The sequence below is a fragment of the Otolemur garnettii genome, unplaced genomic scaffold, assembly GCF_000181295.1.
Source record: "Otolemur garnettii isolate 467f Iridium unplaced genomic scaffold, OtoGar3 scaffold00004, whole genome shotgun sequence".
In the NCBI taxonomy this organism is placed as follows: Eukaryota; Metazoa; Chordata; class Mammalia; order Primates; family Galagidae; genus Otolemur; species Otolemur garnettii.
Window position 1 is genome coordinate 28,405,023 of NW_003852399.1, and position 20,668 is coordinate 28,425,690.

Here is a 20,668-nt window from a genome sequence, read left to right on the forward strand (position 1 = left end):
AGGTGACTCTGATATCATTAGAAGCATGCCAGAACAGACTGGTGAAAAGTAAATCATGTACATTTTTTCTTTAATAAAACTTGCTAGAGCTTGTTTTAAAACAGTGTATCCATTTTATTTATGTCTTTGTTTTAGTACACTTGTCTGCAGGTAGTTTTTGAGAGAATGGGATGGCTGAATGTGGTGGCCAAACTTTCCAGAGAAGAGTTAAACATTACAGTTTCCATTGTTCCATCTTAGTAAAGGGAGTACACTGAGTTTCCTTTCTAGTTTTTAAGAGACTTAATTTGTGTAATTCCAATCTCAGGGCATTGTTTGCATTTTATATTTTGAATATTTTTGAGAGGCATTAAGGTTAAATGCCCAAAATTTAACCAGAAGTACATCTTGCCAAGTTTGTAGCAAAAAGGATTAAGTGAAATGTTTCCTCACCCAAAATGCTATCAGGCTGAGAAAAGTTTTGTTGAACCTTACTGAAGAGAGGTCTTTCCATAAGGTTGTATACTGGATGTACTTGGATGACTTCAAAATAATCATTACCCAAGTATGTTTTATATCATATGTCCTGAAAGATGTACTGTGACGTATATTTGGTGTTTAAGATTTTTGGAAACTGCATCTTGCATTTCCCAAGAGTACAAGTTGTCCCCAAGTTACAAACATCCGACTGACATACAACTTCTGCTTGTGAATGCAGGCTATTATGGTAAGTCTCCAAGTTAACAAACATCTGACTGGTGTATGGCTCATACTTACAAGTGGAAGCTATTATAGGTTAGAGGTAAATGTAACTGTTTCAACTTAAGAACCTATCTTATTTGGAACCTGGTGACTAGCTATAACTCTTCCCCATATGTGTTAACATCCTTTGGAACATTCAAAGGAATCGGTCTGGGGGTGTTGAATGGTGCTGGTAGGGTATACCCCCTGCAGTCTGCTGATCTTTGAGGGAGGCTACAGAAGTATCAGAAATGGTAGTGTATTTGGGTTTTAGAATCAGTCTCTCTTCCACCTACTTTCTCTCAATCAATTTGGATGGTAGATGAATGTGATGTAAGATAGGATGATGCCTTCTGTATACCATCCAGAAAATCAAATATGTACTGCAGTTGGAGTTAGGACTCAGCTCTTATATTTTTCTCCTGAGAGAGTCAATCTCAAAACTCACGGGCTCAAAGAAGTCCTGAATAGCTGGGACTACAGGTGCCTCTCACAATGTCTAGATAGTTTTTGTATTTTTAATAGAGACAGGGTTTCACTCTTGCTTAGGCTGGTCTCAAACTCCTGAGCCCAACTAATCCACCTGCCTCAGCCTCCCAGAGTGCCAGGATTATAGGTGTGCGCCATGGCACCCTGCCTAAAACTTAGCTCCTAATAGCTGTATGACATCCATGGGTGGGTTATGTTACCACATTGACAGGTGAGAGAGTTGGTTTCTCTTGAGATAGTATGTCATGATTTTACTTTGTGTCTGAGGTGGATCTACTCTGGAGGATTGATTTTCAACTGGTGTGCTGTGAAAATTTTTAAAGATCATTAAGTTATTTTCTTTTTTTTTTTTGAGACAGAGCCTCAAGCTGTCCCCCTGGGTAGAGTGCCGTGGCATTACATCTTACAGCAACCTCCAACTCCTGGGCTCAAGCGAGTCTCCTGCCTCTGCCTCCCAAGTAGCTGGGACCACAGGCGCCCGCCACAACGCCCGGCAATTTTTTGGTTGCAGCCGTCGTCGTTTGGCGGGTCTGGGCTGGGGATTCGAACTCGCCACCTAAAAGTTCAGGCTCGGCGCCTGTGGCTCAAGTGGCTAAGGTGCCAACCACATACATCTAAGTTGGGTTCGAATCTAGCCTGGGCCCACCAAAAACAACAATGACGGCTGCAACCAAAAAATAGCCGGGCGTTGTGGTGGGCGCCTGTGGTCTAAGCTACTTGGGAGGCTGAGGCAGGAGACTCGCTTGAGCCCAGGAATTGGAGGTTGCTGTGAGCTGTGATGCCACAGCGCTCTACCCAGGGAGATAGTTTGAGGCTCTGTCTCAAAAAAAAAAAAAAAGTTCAAAGCACAGTAAGTTTATATTCTTTATTTTGATCCACATAATTTAAGTGTGCTGTGAGATAAAAATGGTTGAAAGATAGAGTCTGACTGTTACTGGAGTTTCAGTTAATTCAGTATTTCTCAATTTGAGACAGTTCTTTGTTGTGGAGTGCTGTGAATAAATACTACAAGGGAATTTTCATTCTTGGTTTTTCCTAACATGTTATTGTGACATTAAGCACCCCAAAATGTCATCCCCCCATTTTTTTAAAAAAATGTAATTATTATGGGTAGGGTATGTGTTATATTCTGATGTATGTATATAGTATGTATTAATTAAATCAGGGTAACTAGGGTATTCACTTAAGCATCTCATTTTTAAACTGGCATCTCCCCTGTTTACAAGACACTGAGTTGTTACAATTATAAATGTTCTAAAGATTCATGTTTATATATATCTAGAGACCAGTGTGCCCAAAGTGATACATGTTTGAAATCTTTGGTAAGAATTGCTTGGTCTTCGAAAGATTTGATTATACAAGCTACTGGTTTCTGACACTAACACTGTCTGTTTCCCTAGTTTGAAAATTTTTATTACAGTTTCTCCCACAAGTGAACTTAACACACTTTTTGGGTTATTTTTTCCTCTAAGGTGACTAGCTGTAATTTAACTTCTTAAATGGTGGTACCTGAAGAATACCTTATTACAGATGGCCAGTGTACTATTTTTTAAATTTTTTAATTATAGGTACATGATAGTTGTGTATTTTTTTTTTTTTTTTGGAGACAGCCTCAAGCTGTCACCCTGGGTAGAGTGCTGTGGCATCACAGCTCACAGCAACCTCCCACTCCTGGGTTCAAGCGATTCTCCTGCCTCCGCCTCCCAAGTAGCTGGGACTACAGGCGCCCACCACAGTGCCTGGTTATTTTTGGGTTGCAGCCCTCGTTTGGCAGGCCCAGCCTGGATTTGAACCTGCCAGCTCAGGTGTATGTGGCTGGCGCCTTAGCCGCTTGACCCACAGGCACCACGCCAATTGTATATTTTTATAGGATATATGTGATGTTTTAACTATACAAGCATACAATGTGAGTTAATCAAAGCAGGGTAATTGGGGCATCTCTTACTTCAGGCATTTAACATTTCTTTGTGTTAGGAACATTCTAATTCTACTCAGTTATTTTTATTTTTTTTATTATTTTCTGAGACAGAGTCTTATTTTGTCTCCCACAGAGTACTGTGCTGTCACAGCTCACAGCAACCTCAAACTCTTGGGCTTAAGCAATTCTCTTGCCTCAGCCTCCCAAGTAGCTGGGACTACTGGCGCCCACCACAACGCCTGGCTATTTTAGTTATTTTTAAATACACCCTAATTTATTACTGATGATAGTCACTTTGTTGTGCTATATATGAAATATTATTCATTCCATTTTTCCACCCACTAACCATTTCCTCCTTTATTACCTGCCTCCCACTACCCATGTTCTCCAGTTCTATCCATGTTGTGAATGGCAGAATTTCTTTTTGTGGCTATGTATCATTCCATTGTGTATATGTACAATTTCTTTTTTTGTGTATGTGTACTACAATCTGAGATTGATTCCCTATCTTGGCTGTTATGAATAATGCTGCAACAAACAATAAGAGTGCAGAAAATTTTTGATAAACTGAATTCTTTTCTGAATATTCAGAAGAATTGCCAGGTCACATGGTAGTTCTATCACTTTTTTTCTTTTTTGGGGACAGAGTCTCACTATGTCATCCTTAGTAGAGTGATGTGGCGTCTTAGCTCACAGCAACCTCAAACTTTTGGGCTTAAGCAATTCTTTTGCATCAGCCTCCCAAGTAGCTGGGACTACAGGCACCCGCCACAATGCCCAGCTATTTTCTTGTTGCAGTTGTCACTGTTTGGCTGGCCCGAGCCGGCTCAAACCTGCCAGCCTTAGTGCATGCGGCTGGCACCGTAACCACTGCTATAGGCGCTGAGCCTACTATCAGTTTTTTGAGGGAACCAGTGTACCATTTCTTTGCAACGTTTCTTCTGTTGCATGGTTTGGGGGCTGCAGACATTTGGGAATGATGGCTTGTCAAAAATTTATGATTTTTAAATGTTCTTTTCTGATTATAATGAAAGCAAGGGTGTTTCAGTAGTTCAGGGTATTGTGGGGAACTCTACCCTATTGGATTTACTCCACACTTAAATACTGAATTTTTAGATGTGGAGATAGAAGTCCTAAAGAAGTGAGATACTATGGAGTGTGTTATGAGTCGGTATGGGATGGTGGCAGGAGCAAAAGGAGTATAGAGAAGAAACCACCTTTTAAGCCAATCATGAATGCAGTTAGTTGGGTCATCTGTTTCATGGAAAGCTGCTTTCTCATGGATCCGCTGTGTTGTTACTGCTAACTACCCCTTAGACTTGCTCCCTCTGCCTATAGTAGCACCTGCTTCTCTGCTCCCTCTTTTCCAGGCTAGAACAGGTACCTCTGAGTTACCTTAGGATTTTTTTATGGCCTTTTAAATCACAATTGTCTCACTAAACTAAGTCCCTAGAGGACAAGAACTCAACATATGTTTATGTCACTCATCAAAAATCAGAGCAATTAGGCTCGGCATCCCGTTGCACAGTGGTTACGGCCTGGGTTGGAACCCAACCTGGGTCAGCTGAACAACAATGACAACTGCAACAAAAAATAGCTGGGCATCGTGGTGGATGCCTGTAGTCCCGGCTACTCGGAAGGCTGGGACAAGAGAATTGCTTGAGCCCAAGAAAAGAGCAAATAATGATTTTTAGGGCCTAAAAATTTACCTTTTGTTAGTAGTTCTTCACTATTTTGTGCATTTACCATTATGTAATTTACTGCTTCCTACTTGTTTGCCTTTAAAGATAATTTTAGAGGTAAGAATCTGTCAGGATATTTTTCTCAGGTAAGCAAAGAATTCATTATATCCTTACATTCACTCAGCATACACTCAACCCAAGCACCATATCTTTGTTTCTAATATTCTTCACTGGAGAATAAAAATACAACAGCTAATACTGAGTATTTAAAATGTTTTACTAAGTACTATCTATGTGAGCTCATTTAAATCTCTTGACAACCTGTTGAAGTAGAACTGTTAGCACTATTTTGCAGATGGAGTCAAGGCATGGAAAGGACACAATAAATGATGTAAATGGAATGTAAAATCCTTACATTGAAACGTGCAGGTGGCAAAAATAAAACAAATACTTCAAATTTCAGGCAGTCTTCAAGTATCCTAGATTAACCTGTAAATTTTGAATAATATTGCAAATTAATTTGCAAAAATTTGAAAGCTTTTGTTTTCCAGGAAATCCCCCCACCCCACCCCAAGTTGGAGGAAATGTATTTAACAGCCGGGGGTAGAGGGGCGGCTTTTTGAGCCACTAGAGGGAGCTTGAACACAATAGAAAGTGAAATAGAATTGACCAAGTGGAAGCAATAAGCAATGCCTGAACGAATACAGTCAACAATGAACTGCATTTATGATGCTGGCCCTGTAAGATTGTAAGAAAGCTAAGATTCCTTTTCTATGTTTAGATATACATAGATACACAAATAACCACTGTGTTAACAGTTGCCTGCCAAATTCAGTACAGTAACGTGTACAGGTTCGTAGCCTAGGAGCAATTGGTCCTACCATATAGCTTAGGTGTGTAGGTTATACCATCTGGGTTTGTGTAAGTATACTAAGGTTCACACAATGAAACAGCCTAATGCCTAATGACACATGCCTCAGAATGTATCCCCATTGTTAAAGGACGCATGACTATCTTAAAGTCAGCACAAACAACACTACTTCCTAATGAAAACCTGTGTTTTCAGACTCAAAAGGCGTATCCAAGTATAAATAAAAACTCAAGGTGTAATACTTTGAGTCACAAATTTTATAACTAGAACGAACTGATTTTCAGATAAAGTTGAGGCCTAGGATATAAGCTATCATTTGACAGTGGCTTCCATGGGAAGAACATTTTCGACTCTTATTTTGAGATAAGAGTCTCAGTCTTCACTGCATCTTCAAACTCCTGGGTTCAATTGTCCTACCTCAGCTTCCTGAGTAGCTGGGACACAACGGGCACGTGCCATTATGCCTGGCTAATTTTTTTTTTTTTTATCTTTAATAGAGATGAGGTCAGGTTATGTCTGTCAAGCTGGTCTTGAACTCACTGCCTCAAGCAATTCTACCTCAGCCTACCAGAGTACTAGGATTACAGGTAGGCCTTATTGGCTTTTTAAATACATCTATGTTTGAGTTTTACTATGTATTTGCATAGATTTAATGTAGCACATTCCTGTAAATAAAGTATTTCTATGGTATGAACTACATTGTTTATAGTACTGGTGATATTTTAGGTTGTTTCTAATTTGTTGCTTTTACAAACCTGGTAACGTTAATTCTCACATGCATCTCCTTGTAAGTACATGCAGTCCCTGAATTACAAAGATCTGACTTAATGTACAGCTAACACTTATGAATGGAGGCTATTATAGTAAGTCCCTGAGTTATAAACATCCAACTGATGTGAGACTTGCCCTTATGAGTGGAGGCTATTACAGATAATTGGTAAGTGCACCTGTCCCAAGGTACATACAAATTCAACTTAACAAACCTACAGAACCTATCTCATTGATAACCTGGGAACTACCTGTAATGTGCTGAAATCATCTAGTTAGATAACTGTAAGTGCAGTTGCTAGTCACAGGGTTGTATTATCAGTTTTATGAGACAGCAGATTTATTCTCCAAAGAGACTATTATTTATACTTTTTTTTTTTAAGACAGAGTCTCACTTGGTCACCCTTAGTAGAGTGCCATAGCGTCATAGCTCATGGGCTTAAGCAATTCTCTTGCCTCAGCTTCACAAGTAGCTGTGACTACAGGTGCCCACCACAATACCTGGCTACTTTTGGAGACAGGGTCTTGCTCTTGGTCAGACAGTTCTCAAACCTGTGAGCTCAGGCAGTCCACCTGCCTGGGCCTCCCAGAGGGCTGAGATTACAGGCATGAGCCACTGTGCCCAGCCTGTTACTTGTACTCTTAACTATAAAAGCCCCATATTTCCACGTGCTTACCAGTAGTCAAATACATTCATTGTTACCAAGTTGATGAAAGAAAAATACTATGTTTTAACCTGCATTTTCCTGATCACTAGTGAGATTAAACATTTTGTTCGTATGCATATTGGCTATTTTTCATGTATACATATCTTGCATTTAAAGTTAAATTAAGAATTTTACACAATACCATTCTTGAAGTGGTAAATTTTAATGTCATATAAAAAAATCCAACTTGTTACTCAAGTACATATGTCCTATGATTTTGCGCGTACATCCATATACATATATCGAGGTAAAGTCCAATACAAAAAAATAGCACTTCCTATGGCCAGTGTTCTACAGAAGTAAGACTGCAGACTTCGTCTTAAAGTGAAATGAGATTGCAACACTCTAAGGCAAGACAAGGCAGAAGCAAGTCACGTCCATGGTATATTACAAAATACCTTGCATAGCTTATTTATTCTCATGTGGTGAACTCAGAATTCCAAAAGATTTTTCCCCCCTAAAAATCATATACAAGTTAGTGTCTATTTATTGTCTTTGTTCTTAGCAAACCAGCTTTCTCCATACCGGTTATGTTTTACTTCACAACATTATTGATGTAAGCCTGAGCTTTGGGGCTCTGAACTGCTTTCATTGTAATCTTTGATGCAGTGACATTCAGATTAGGTAGAGTATTTCTAACCTTCATCTGTATCTGAGGCGATTTTCCAGGGCTTCCATTCTCTGTGTCATTTCTTCCAGTAAACCTCAAGTTAAGGAAGAGGAATCTGAATTGCCTATTTTGACTTACATTCAAATATAACTTGATCATCTACATAAAAATTTGGATCCTGAAATGTAAAAGGCTTTGGTTTGTTTTCTATTTTTTGCCAAGTATTTTAAAATGGTGACTTGTGGCTCGGCGCCTGTGGCTCAAGTGGCTAGGGCGCCAGCCACATACACCTAAGGTGGCAGGTTCGAATCCAGCCCCGGCCTGCCAAAACAACGATGATGGCTGCAACCAAAAAAATAGCTGGGCACTGTGGCGGGCGCCTGTGGTCCCAGCTACTTGGGAGGCTGAGGCAGGAGACTTGCTTAAGCCCAGGAGTTGGAGGTTGCTGTGAGCTGTGATGCCATGGCACTCTACCCAGGGGGACAGCTTGAGGCTCTGTCTCAAAAAAAAATAAAATAAAAACAAAAAACGGTGACTTGTAAGTTTATAGTAACTTGTTTTTGTTGTTTTTTTTTTTTTTAAGACAGTCTCACTCTGTCACTCTGGGTAGACTGCTGTGGTGTCATGGCTCACAGCAACCTTAAACTCTGGGCTTAAGTAATCCTCTGGCCTCAGCCTCCCAAGTAGCTGGGACTACAGGTGCCCACCCTAACACCTGGCTATTTTTTAGAGGTGGAGTCTCACTCTTGTTCAGGCTAGTTAGTCTCAAACTCCCAAGCTATCCACCAGTCTCAGCCTCCCAGCGTGCTAGAATTACAGGCATGAAACACTGCATCTGGCTCTATAGTAACTCATTTAACGTAAGATGTCATAACAAATATGTTTTAGGGTAAGCATTGTCAAAGCCATACAGTTCTGAATTTGTCTTTTTTTTTTTTTTTTTTTTTGTAGAGACAGTCTCACTTTATTGCTCTTGGTAGAATGCCATGGTGTCACACAGCTGACAGCAACCCCAACTCCTGGGCTTAGGGGATTCTCTTGCCTCAGCCTCCCAAGTAGCTGGGACTACAGGGGCCCACCTGGCTATTTTTTTGTTGCAGTTTGGCCGGAGCTGGGTTTGAACCCGCCACCCTCGGTATATGGGGCCAGTGCCCTACCCACTGAGCCACAGGCACCAACCTGAATTTGTCTTTTTAATTCCACTCTCACCCCTGTTGCTTGTAAATTAATTTGCCATAGCACATTGCTGGGAGCTAGAGAATTGATAATGTTGGGAAGCTGGTGAAGAAAAGAAGATGAAAGGATGAGGCCTAAGAAAATACAAAGTCAGAAGAGAAGGGAAATGGGGGAGTTTTCACCTATGGTGCCAGATAAGGCCAAAGGGTAGCAGCCTTGAAGAATTGTCTGACCTTTTATATATATATATATTCTAAGTTTCTCACAAAGCAGACTTTCAGAGGTATGGTGGGAAAGGGGACAGGAAAGGGGCATCAGAATAAGTATTTATCTTCCTCGTAAGCTCCTTTAATACCTGCTATCTGCCCTCTTGGGAGAGTAAGAGTCCAGATTCATCATCTATATTAACCACTGTCAGAAAGATGATTTTATTTTACTTAGGGTAAAATAAAAACACCTTTCAGAAAAGGAGTTTCTATATGCTGTTGTTCCTTATTATACAAACCCAGTGGTACAGAGGTCGTTCAGAATTAAGCCATTTCCCTGCGGACTAGTTGATGTGTGCTGAGAAAGCTATCAGCCAGCTTTAGTAAGCTTACTATAATTCTAAGTTGCGAGCACTGGCAGGGTGTTCAATGAGGTAAAGCACTGAATTCTCATTTCTCTATTATCCCAAAGCATTCCTTTTACTTGTGATATTATTTTAACGAATCATTGGATCCTGTCTTTTCCCTTACAATGTTTTATCTTTTAGTGTGGTGATAGAAAATATCCCTGCTGCCAAAAAACAAAAAATAAACCAACCCGCACACAGAAAACACCCCAGCCCTCCAGAAAGTACACACTGAATCCAGATGTGGCTGAGATGCAGCTTGGGGCTAAAGGAAAGGTTTGGAGTTTAGACTGAGTTGGAAACCTCCTCCTCCTACAACATTCTTTGTCAATACATACTGTATCTTTGATGTATGTCAGATCCAGTGCCTATCTTCCTAGTAGAGAGGGAATTAAGTCGGTCTCTTTCTTTCCTTACTTTGTATGCTGACTGGCCTTACTGCTAAACCCCCTAGAACAGCAGATGGCAAATAAGTGCTCAACCCTTGCCCTTGGCTCCCGGATACCTCTTAGACTGCTTTTGAAAGCAAAAGGCTTCTCTGGAGTTCAGTATGCTCAAATTCATGGAAATGACTAAAGTTGGTAAACCTAGATAGAGTATTTATGCAGTTTTGATAATATTCTTTATATTCCATAAGGAAGCATAATATTAGAAAAGGATATAGCGCTGGGTTAATTTCCTTACTTCTTCATTTGCAAGGTTCTGGAACATTATAAGGTTTTCACATTTGCATTGATCATGGTTTTCTTCCAAAGGGCTTCCTGAGAAAGCAGATGGAAAGTGTTCACCTCTGTAATCCACCAGACTTCCCAGATGCATAATAATAGGACTGAATGAGCATATGGAGGAAACCATTATGAAAGAAATGTTCAACTTTTTCCATGCAGCCACATCCAGTAAATACCAGAAAAGGGCCGTATATGCTTCCAGCACCAGAAGTGGCCATTCTTGTGGATTAGTGGGGAAAATGACTAGTTTATTTTAGTTTATGTTTTTAGTTCTCATTTTACTTAAGTTCCTTCATTTCCTGTATCCTATCATACTTCCTCCTTTCCTTTCCTCCTGGAAGCTAAGTTTGTTGGCAAGCTGAAAGTCTGGAATCACATTATCTTACAGTAATTTTACTTGGAATTACCTGATGATTTTGTTGAATGGAAAAGTTTTTGTGTAGAGTGTAAAAGATTGTCGTCTTCAAACAGGTATCGGTGTTGCACTGCAAAATTAGAACAGGAAAGTAGGTCTTGGATATTTATGGTGATTGGCTCAGATTCTGTAAAGAGAAAGATGACTGGAGTCAAACCTGCTTGACACTACTGTGGTCATAAAACAGCCATCAGCAGAATAATGGACTTGGTCTTCCTAGCACGTGAGACAGAGCTTTACTTTGGGACATACTGTGGCAAAAGATTGTCAGCAGAGATGCTAATTTCTTATTTTTTGAGGAAAAAAGACCTTAATTAACATATCTTAAATCTTAATTTCACTTCTTTACAACTTTTATCTGGAGGCAAACCATGGTAGAAGTACCCACCAAAGATTCTAAAAACACTACTTTTTAAAATTACCTGTTGGCTGGTGAACTCTATTTGGTGGTTCCCCTGCTGGGGAGTCCTGTCTTCCATCAGAGGCTTCTAGAGCTGAGCAGAAAAAGATGACCGAAAGGAGTGACAGTGGTCCACATGCACGCTTGTGTTCTTCAGGAAGCTGGTCCCAGACCAACTCCTCACCTACCTGCCCCATAACCCAGGGTTTGTTCTGTTTGGTAACACCGAAGATTCAAAAAAGCAGTTGGTTGCTGTGGTATCTATGACCACTCCAGGGCATTTCTCTCTAGTAAGAGAAGCCTACATCCCTTACGTACATCTCACTAAAGAAAGCTCCCAAATGTGTCATGTCTGTAAAGCAGGACAGACAGAAGAGCGAAGTTGAAGGGTCAAGTCACAATGTCAACAGCTCTACTTCAGGCATTTTAACTTGAATGAAACAGCCAAAAAGCAAAACGTTCCCTATTCACAGAAATCTGAAAGGCCTTCCCTCCCTAGTGCCCCTTCATCTCAGAGTTCTCCTTTTTAGAGCAGTAAGACACAGCCCTTAGGCTTGGGTTTTACTGGTGACTGAACCTGGGGCATGAGTAAAAGGGAAAAATGGGCATAACTGCTCTCTGCAAGTATACCTGGCACCATTAACAAACTGGAGCAAAGCATACAGAACAAAACCTGAATTCTAAGGCCAGTCTAATACTCTGTGAACAGGAGTCCATGCAGGAAGACATTCTTTAGGTTTTCGACAGTGGGCTTGGAAGGACTCCCGTCTCTTTCGCTCTAATAATAGGCACATCTGAACTGCTCAGCTCTCTGGGGTGTTTGTGAAGGTGAACTTGGTGGCCTGTTTACACACTCATCACACTGCCGGACAGAGCAAGTGCTCAAGCAATGGTGCTGTTCCTTTTCTTTTGCCCTCTCTTCCCTGTTCCCCTTTTTGTACTTTGTGTTTCCAGGGGTCACTGGCCCTGCTCAGTGGAGCACTTTGAAGGAATGAATGGAGGGTTTCTCATTCAAGGGTTCATGCTGCCCTGTTCTCTAAGGTCTTTCCTAGACCTAAGGTACAGTACCTTCACAGATGCCTTGCTTTAGTTTTTCACTTATCTGCCCCATTGTGGTGAAGTCTTCAGCATAGAAGAGATGCTTGTCTGTGGGCTCAGAGGCGATCTCTTGTAGTTCCTCCTCAATGGCTTTTCCTACCCCAACGGCATACATAGTAATACCTAAGGTACAGAGCAAATTGAAACAAAGGCAGAGTTGAAAGCTGGTGTAGTGGGGCACACCTGTGTCCCAGCTCCTCAGGAGGCTACGGAGGGAGGATCACTTGACCCCAGGAGTCTGAGGTTGCTGTGAGCTATGCCACAGCACTCTACCAAGGGTGACATAATGAAACTGTCTCAAAAAAAGAAAGTAAGTAAAACACAGTAAGAATTAAGTTCTGCTTGACTTCCTACATTTTTCTGCACTGATAATCTTATTCTGGCTAATTCAATACCCTAGATTTTTTTAAAATGCATATAAAAATGGCTCTTCAAGCCAAGGGGCAAGAGTTATGCCTTGTTCTAAGTCTGTAAAAGGTCAATAGCCAAGTTCAGCATATTTGTCTGGGAGCCCAGTAACTTTATGCACAATTTCCTAAAAAGGATAACTATTATTTCAAGACTGCTAGCTGTCTATAAGAGTAATTAAATTCATAACAGGATATTACTTCAAATAAACCTGTTGATTCCAGAACCAAATAAACACGTTTCTCCTACCACCTGCCTTTGGGTGATCTGTGGAATTCTGAATAGGGGAAAGTGTAAGGTAGATTAGTCTCAGTGAGACAAAAGGGCTAACCACTGTCTCTGGAGACCAAAATGTCTCCCCAATACTTTTTTTTTTTTTGAGATAGGATCTTGCTGTGTTGCCCAGGCTAGACTGAAGTGGTACCATCATAGTTCACTGCAACCTCAAACTTCTGGGCTCAGGGATCCTCCTGCCTCAGCCACCTGAGTAGCTGAAATCACTGGCGTATACCCAGCTAATTTTCCTATTTTTTGTAGAGACAAGGTCTTGCTATATTGGTCAGGCTGGTCTTGAACTTTTGTGCCTCAAGTGATCCTCCCACCTCAGCCTCCCCAAAAAGCTAGGATTACAGGCATGACTCACCATGCCTGGCCCGCCAACACTTTATTTATTTATTTATTTATTTATTTATTTGAGACAGAGCCTCAAGCTGTCCCCCTGGGCAGAGTGCCCGTCGCATTACAGCTCACAGCAACCTCCAACTCCTGGGCTCAAGCGAGTCTCCTGCCTCAGCCTCCCAAGTAGCTGGGACTACAGGCGCCCGCCACAGCGCCTGGCCATTTTTTGGTTGCAGCCATCATTGTTGTTTGGCAGGTCCTGGCTGGGGATTCAAACCCGCCACCTTAGGTGTACGTGGCTGGTGCCTTAGCCGGTCGAGCTATAGGCGCCGAGCCAACACTTTTTTTAAATACAGGCTAGAAGGGCCCATGGGTTTGGCAAGCTAGTGTACTGTGAACAGCTATTTTTATAATCCCCCTAGATGATTTAGAGCAGGACACTTTTTTTTTTTTCTTCAGTTTTTGGCCGGGGCTGGGTTTGAACCTGCCACCTCCGGCACATGGGGCCGGCGCCCTACTCCTCTGAGCCACAGGTGCTGCCCAGAGCAGGACACTTTTTGTAGCTACCACTCTCTTGAGCTAGAAAAAAAAAAAGAATGAATAGGAAGGTAAGTAGTATCATTAAAATGAGCAACTTCACAAAGGTTGAATGTTCATGTGAATCAGGCTTTATGTGAACCCCATGGGATTGCTAATAGGTTCATTCCTTTGTTCATTCACTCAGCAAGTAGTTGTCACACACATGTGTGCCAGGCCTGATCTAGGCAGTAGGTCCATAAAGTCTTGGATGAGGCCTTGGGCTAGGCACACCTTATTTCCCTGTATAGGACCTGCTAGAGCAGTGTGCCCTCAACAAGCACTTAAAGAAGGTGGCTTTTCTGCTGACAACATCACAACCTCAAGTTTTCTCATCTCCCTCAAGGAATCTAGAAACTGTCTCTACCAGCCAACCATCCTCGCCTTTGGATTTCCTTCTGCCAAGGGCCATACTCCTCTGTCACACTTCACATCTATACAAGTGAAATAACCCCCAAGTCCCTTCCTGTGTTATGCACAAGGTCAGGAAACCCTCAGGGGAGAGGCTGAGCTTTAGTAAGCTGCAAGAACTTAGAATCATAATCTATTCCAGCATTTTGATTTTCTTAAAAGATAACTTCTGCTTCCTTCGAATAGGTGAGCATTCTCTACCCTAAGGCTATTTATTGCACTTTCAGAGTGTTCACTTGAAACAGGGCTTAAAAATACATGCATATAGAGAGAGAGAGACACACACACACATGTGTATATATATACATATATATAGACACACACATATATATACAGAGGGTGCCCAAAAATGTATACACATTTTAAGAAAGGAAAACTCTGTTAAGTTTGTAATACTCAAGTCACATTTGACTTCTGCAATTACAGGTAGAGCTCAGGGTGGCTTGTATTCATCTTTTGTTATCAGTATATATTTAGTATTACAGTTTTGATACAGTTTACAGTTTTTTCCTTTCTTAAACTGTGTACACATGTTTTGGGCACCCTAGGTATATATAATATATACTCTCTCTCTCTCACACACACACGTCAGTAAAGGCTCCCACAGGAATCTAGTTTTCACAGGCTCTTCAGGTGATTCTAAAGCAAGCAAACCCACATTTAGGAACTGTTGTGTATTTGCGGTTAAATAGCATACCCAGGGGTGATTCTCTCCACTGGAGGTCACACACTAGTTAGTAAATCACGGAGATGATTACCTAGTGTGGTCTAGGTAACCTCACCCTCCAGTTGGCTAGACTTTCTCATCTTTTTCGAGTTTATTTAATTCCTGCGGGGCCCCACTGAGGCCTCTAGGTGGCAGTTTAGTAAGGGTGTGTATAATCATGGTTGACAGGAAACCTTTCTGTATTCTCAAAGAATCTTACTTCCGTGGCCAGCTGGGACTATTCAGTGAGTTCACAAGATCTGAGCCTTAAATGGTATTAACCACACCTCCATCCCATATTACCATTGGCCTTGGCTTTATTGGCCCACTCGGAGACGTCATCCTGAGCCCGTCCATCAGTGAATACGATGACCACTCTGGGCACCCGTGCGGAGATGGGCCTGGCCCCTTCTACTTGAGTAAAACTTCTCTCAAACATGTGTTTCAGGGCCAGCCCAGTCATAGAGCCCTTGCCCATGTATTTCATGTGGGCTACAGCTTTTTTCATGTCTTTGGCTGAGTTGAAGTTTCTCAGGGTAAACTCTGTGCGGACCTGTGTGGAATACTGGAGCAGCCCCACTCGAGCAGCTTTGGGGGAAATTGACAAAGAATCTATAATCCCAGTGACAAACTGCTTCACAACCTCAAAATTCTCTTCTCCAAGGCTCTTGGACCCATCAATCACAAAGACCAAGTCAATTGGGCCTTCGGTGCATCCTACAGAAATGAAAGTTGACATAGTTAACTAAAAATCATTTATACACAGGAGTAAAAGAAAATTATGCTTCAATTGGAGGCATAACCACTTTGCAGAACCATTTTTGATTTTTAACTAATACTTAGGACAGACAGAAGGTGTTGAGAGGGTCACAAGCAACCTATGCTTTTATGTTTGGCTTGTCAAATTGATAAAAACTATTTCTCACAAGCAAAAACACACAGCAGATGTACAAACTTTCTAGGAAACCAAGTCCACATTGAGCCCTGGAACCCTTGACAGCAGGTCTGGGAGGGGATGTGTATAGTGTACACTAAAAGGTCTGATGACACCCAGGAGCTTCCCATCACTGCTCCAGCAGGGTGACATTACCCTGGTGCTGACTTCTGACAGACGATGGAGAAAGAGTTTTTTTTTTTTTTTTTTTGAGACAAAGTTTCACTTTGTCAGTGGGTATATGGCTGCCCCATATACCAAGGGTGGCGGAGTTCAAACCCACCCTGGCCAAACTGCAAAAAAAAAAGAAAGCTTGATCAGATTAAAAAAAAATAAAGCAGAGCAGAGCAAATAAGAGATTAAAAAAAAAGTTATCATAGCTTTAACCTCTCAATATATTTTTTCCTTTTTTTTTTCTTTTGTGGGTTTGAAATTTCCCATAATGTTCAGAAAAATCTTCTCTACTCTGAGAAATACTAAGTTCAATTCTCATTGAAATCATTCTTTCGAGATTTCTTTTGCTATTCTGCAATTTTTTTTGTTTGAATTTTTGATCTATCTTTCTCTTCCTAAAGTACCAAGCCTGGAACTGAATGTAATTCTCCAGCACAAAGCAGAGACAATCCTACTGTCCTCATCCACACATTCTTATTCAGCCTAAAATCACTCTAGCCTCTGGGCTGATAATGAACTTAGTGTCAACTAAAACTGAAAGCGTTTTCACAGGTGCTGCCCTTAAGCCCTCCCATGAGCATTTGTATACCTGCGTTTTCATTTATGAGGGAAACAGAGGTGAGGGATTTGTGTTGCCTGAAGATAACTCCAATAGCAGTTGCTGCAAACCAAATGAAAGCAGAGAGCCAAGTTCAGATCACTTACTTTTGCACCGTCTTCCGTCCTCAGCTAGAACAAACCCCTCTGAGCATTTGCAGATGTAGGAATTCCCATTATTAACACAAGTGTGCTCACAGCCATGGTGGGTGGATTTGCAGACATCCTTCCCTGAGGAAAAGGTACGGAGTTGAACAATCCTTTCAGTGTATAAATGGACTGCACTGAATAGTCATGTAAGGAGAAATCATGGAAACAACTCATTTCTAAGAAAATCCATCTGTGTTCAAATCTCCTCCATAACATCCATTTTAGTCTCGTACTCAGGGCAGACCATAAAGAAAGATGCTCCTCTCAGAAAGAGCTCCTCTGGCTCTTACAAACTTGAATGTTAGGATGGGTAATTGGATGTCCTTGATTCATTATTAAATTTTAGAATTGTTAAATGTGCTTGAGCTTCCAATTTTTTTCCCATAAGCATCCCAAACACTCCAGTTTTGATTGTCTAATGAACATTCCTCACGTATGAGGTACTTCAAACTCTTCAAAGCCTTTTAATCCTCACACTATCCTGTGAGAAGAGGAAGGCAAGGGTAATTATAGCCAACACACAGGTGAAGAAAGAGATCCTCGAAACCTCTCCCTGATGCCCGAGGTTATCTGGCAAGGGGATGACAGCTGAGGCCTCATGTCTCCTGAGTCCTCCTCCTCCACAGCAGGAAAGCCCATGGCTCTTTTCTGGCATTAGCCCTTTCAAAGGAAAAGCTTCACATAAAATCACAATCAGTGACTGCAGTTCCCCACTAGAAGTGGGACTGGTGGAATTTGTGCCTTGTGTCCCATAGGTTAATTTATCAATAAATATGTTGAATGAATAAATGGTGCATGTGAATGTGCACAAGTTAACAGAAATATAAGCATGAATGAACAGCCCAGGCAGACATAATGGGCAGAATTATAGACACGGTCTCCACAAAAGGGATACTGCAGTGTGTAGCTAAACCAAGCAATCCCTGCAGAGGTGGGCCAGGCTACCCTAGGCAAACCAAGAGTCAGTAGTTCAAACAGAACTTCTTGCTAACAGTGGGAGGCCCTCTTCCCAGCATTAGTAGGAGGCAATGAGTTCCATCCAACCCAGCTTTGTCAGCATGTGGGATGTTCCCATTTATCTCAAAGGAGTGCAATATTATTTTACATGTGTTTATAGGTTTTCATCCACAGATCCTGACTCACAACTTCCATTGCCCTTGTTATAGTGTTTTGTTATAAGGTGGGGGCACTATAGGTCCCAAGAGCAGGCCTCAGGAAACAGAATCTCTGATCTTCTCCTGTCCTCCTTTCACCCACCCAAGACAGGACTCTAATCTGATCATGGGCTGAAAGATTCTCACTCCAAGAAAGTGTCCTGCCCCATATGCTACAGGAAGGAATGCCACACAGAGAGGCCTTGCGGATGAGATCTTGTCCTTTCTGTCCAGTCATGATTCTACACAGTTGTCAATCATGCCCGTGCAATGAAGCCTCCATAAAACCCCACAAGGATGGGGTCTGGACAGGTTCCAGGGAGCCGAATACATGGATGATCCTGGAGGGTGGTGTACCCCGGGCACCCCGGGAATGAATATTCCTCACGTATGAGGTACTTCAAACTCTGGGCCCCTGTCCCCCATATCTCACCCTATATCTTCCCTGTATCTTTTATAATATCCTTTATAATAAACCACTAAACGTAAGTAAGGGGTTCCCTGAGTTCTGTGAGCTGCTAACAGCAAATTAATTGAAAAAAAAGCAAGGATCATGGGGCCTCAACTTGAAGCTGGTCAGTCAGAATTTCCAGAGGGCTGAACTTTCTTTTTTTCTTTTCTTTTTTTTTTTTTAAGAGACAGAGTCTTACTTTGTCGCCCTTGGTAGAGTGCTGCAGCATCACAGCTCACAGCAACCTCCAGCTCTTGGGCTTAGGTGATTCTCTGGCCTCAGCCTCCCAAGTAGCTAGGACCACAGGCGCCTGCCACACGCCTGGCTATTTTTTGTTGCAGTTTGGCCAGGGCCAGTGCTGTACTCGCTGAGCCACAGGCGCTGCCCAGAGGGCTGAACTTTCAACTGGTCTCTGGGATGGGGAAAGTCTTGAGGACTGAACCTTCAATCTATGGGATCTGATGTTATTTCCAGGCAGATAGTGTCAGAACTGAATTAGCGGACACTCAGCTGGTGTCTGCTACTTGGTGTGTGTGGGGGAATTCAGAGAGAGAACAGAGGGAAAAACATAGTTTGAATGTTTTTGCCAAACAAGAAGTCTGTAAGGAAATCCCCCCAAATCAACCTCCAAAGCAAATTATTTTGCTTTAACTGAAAAAGAGCCATTTGCTCACTAGACAGAGTGTCACAAAACCAAATAGACATTATCAAGCCTCCCCCAAATATAGGATCAATAGCTCACAATCTCACAGTGTGGACAAACCCCTCCCCGTGCTCTTCTAATCCCCACCTCATTGAGCCAGTGTGCCAGGTCCCTCTTGTCCTTTAAGTACTGCGAGGGTTGGTTTTATATGGCTACATAGTGCCCTTGGCTACACTACAGAGGGCCCAGTTGTTTGGTCTAATACCAGTTGAAATGATGCTGGGGGTTACGTTTCAGATGGGATTAATCCATAGACATTGTGTAAAGCAGATTATACTCCATAAAGTAAGTAGGCCTCACCCAAGTCAGTAGAAGGCCTTAAAGGAAAAAAAGACTCAGTCTCCGAGGAAGAGAGAGGTCCCCATCCAGGCTGCCTTCAGGCTTGAGCTGCAGCATCAACTGTGCACATTGATTAGATTAGTTGTTGATTAGATTAATGTGGTTGATTAATCAGTTGATTAGATTAGCAAGTTGATTAGATTAGTTGTTTGATTAGATTAGTAGGGTTGATTAGATTGATCAGTTGAATAGACTAGCAAGTTGATTAGATTACTCAGTTGATTAGATGAGTGTCGTTGATTAAACAGTTGATAGGATTGGTGTAGTTGATTAGATTAGTGAGTTGATTGGATTAGTGAGTTGATTAGATTAGTGTGGTTGATTAGATTAATCGGTTGAGTAGATTAGTGAGTTGATTAGATTGGTGAGTTAATTAGATTAGTGTGGTTGATTAGATTAATTGGTTAAGATTAGCTGTTTGATTAGATTAGTGGGGTTGATTAGTGTGGTTGATTAGATTGATCAGTTGATTAGATTCGTGAGTTGATTAGATTACTCGGTTGATTAGTGAGTTGATTGGATTAGTGAGTTGATTAGTGTGGTTGATTAGATTAGTGAGTTGATTAGATTAGTGAGTTGATTAGATTGGTTGGTTGATTAGTGAGTTGATTAGTCGGTTGATTAATCAGTTGATAAGATTAATCGGTTGATAAGATTAGTTGTTTGATTAGATTAGTGGGGTTGATTAGTGTGGTTGATTATATTACTCGGTTGATTAGTGTGGTTGATTAGATGAATTGGTTGGATTAGTGTAGTTGATTGGATTAGTGAGTTGATTAGATTACTCAGTTGATTAGATTAGTGTGGTTGATTAGATTAATCGGTTGATTAGATTAGTGAGTTAATTAGAATAGTTGGTTGATTAGGTTAGTGTGTTGATTAGTGAGTCAATTAGATTAGTGAGTTCATTGGATTAGTGTGGTTGATTAGATTAGTGAGTTGATTAGTGAGTTGATTGGATTAGTGTGGTTGATTAGTTTGGACGGTTGATTAGTGAGTTGTTTAGATTACTCGGTTGATTACATTAGTGAGTTGATTGGATTAGTGTAGTTGATTAGATTAGTGAGTTGATTTGATTAGTGAGTTGATTAGATTACTTGGTTGATTAGATTAGTGTGGTTGATAACATTGATTGGTTGATTAGTGAGTTGTTTAGATTAGTGTTTTGATTAGATTAGTGAGTTGATTGGATTAGTGTAGTTGGTTAGATTCTATCTATCTATGTATCTATCTCCTATAGTCTATTTCTCTG

At 41.3% G+C, this 20,668-nt stretch overlaps 2 protein-coding genes across 2 annotated transcripts in view; one reads left to right on the forward strand and one right to left on the reverse strand.

Moving 5' to 3' along the window:
- The window catches only part of RPL30 (ribosomal protein L30), a 5,305-nt gene extending 2,616 nt beyond the window's left edge, over positions 1–2,689 (forward strand). The window contains exons 5-6 of the mRNA XM_012809523.1: positions 603–706; positions 2,682–2,689. Of these exons, the coding sequence (XP_012664977.1) occupies positions 603–706; positions 2,682–2,689 (112 nt within the window). The remainder of the gene's footprint in view (positions 1–602; positions 707–2,681) is intronic.
- Positions 2,690–7,294: 4,605 nt separating this feature from the next.
- MATN2 (matrilin 2) overlaps positions 7,295–20,668 on the reverse strand; it is a 147,285-nt gene continuing 133,911 nt past the window's right edge. The window contains exons 12-18 of the mRNA XM_003782459.3: positions 16,728–16,850; positions 15,218–15,631; positions 12,166–12,318; positions 11,120–11,191; positions 10,690–10,824; positions 10,217–10,315; positions 7,295–7,853 (exon numbers count right to left, since the gene is read on the reverse strand). Of these exons, the coding sequence (XP_003782507.2) occupies positions 7,798–7,853; positions 10,217–10,315; positions 10,690–10,824; positions 11,120–11,191; positions 12,166–12,318; positions 15,218–15,631; positions 16,728–16,850 (1,052 nt within the window). The 3' untranslated portion in view covers positions 7,295–7,797. The remainder of the gene's footprint in view (positions 7,854–10,216; positions 10,316–10,689; positions 10,825–11,119; positions 11,192–12,165; positions 12,319–15,217; positions 15,632–16,727; positions 16,851–20,668) is intronic.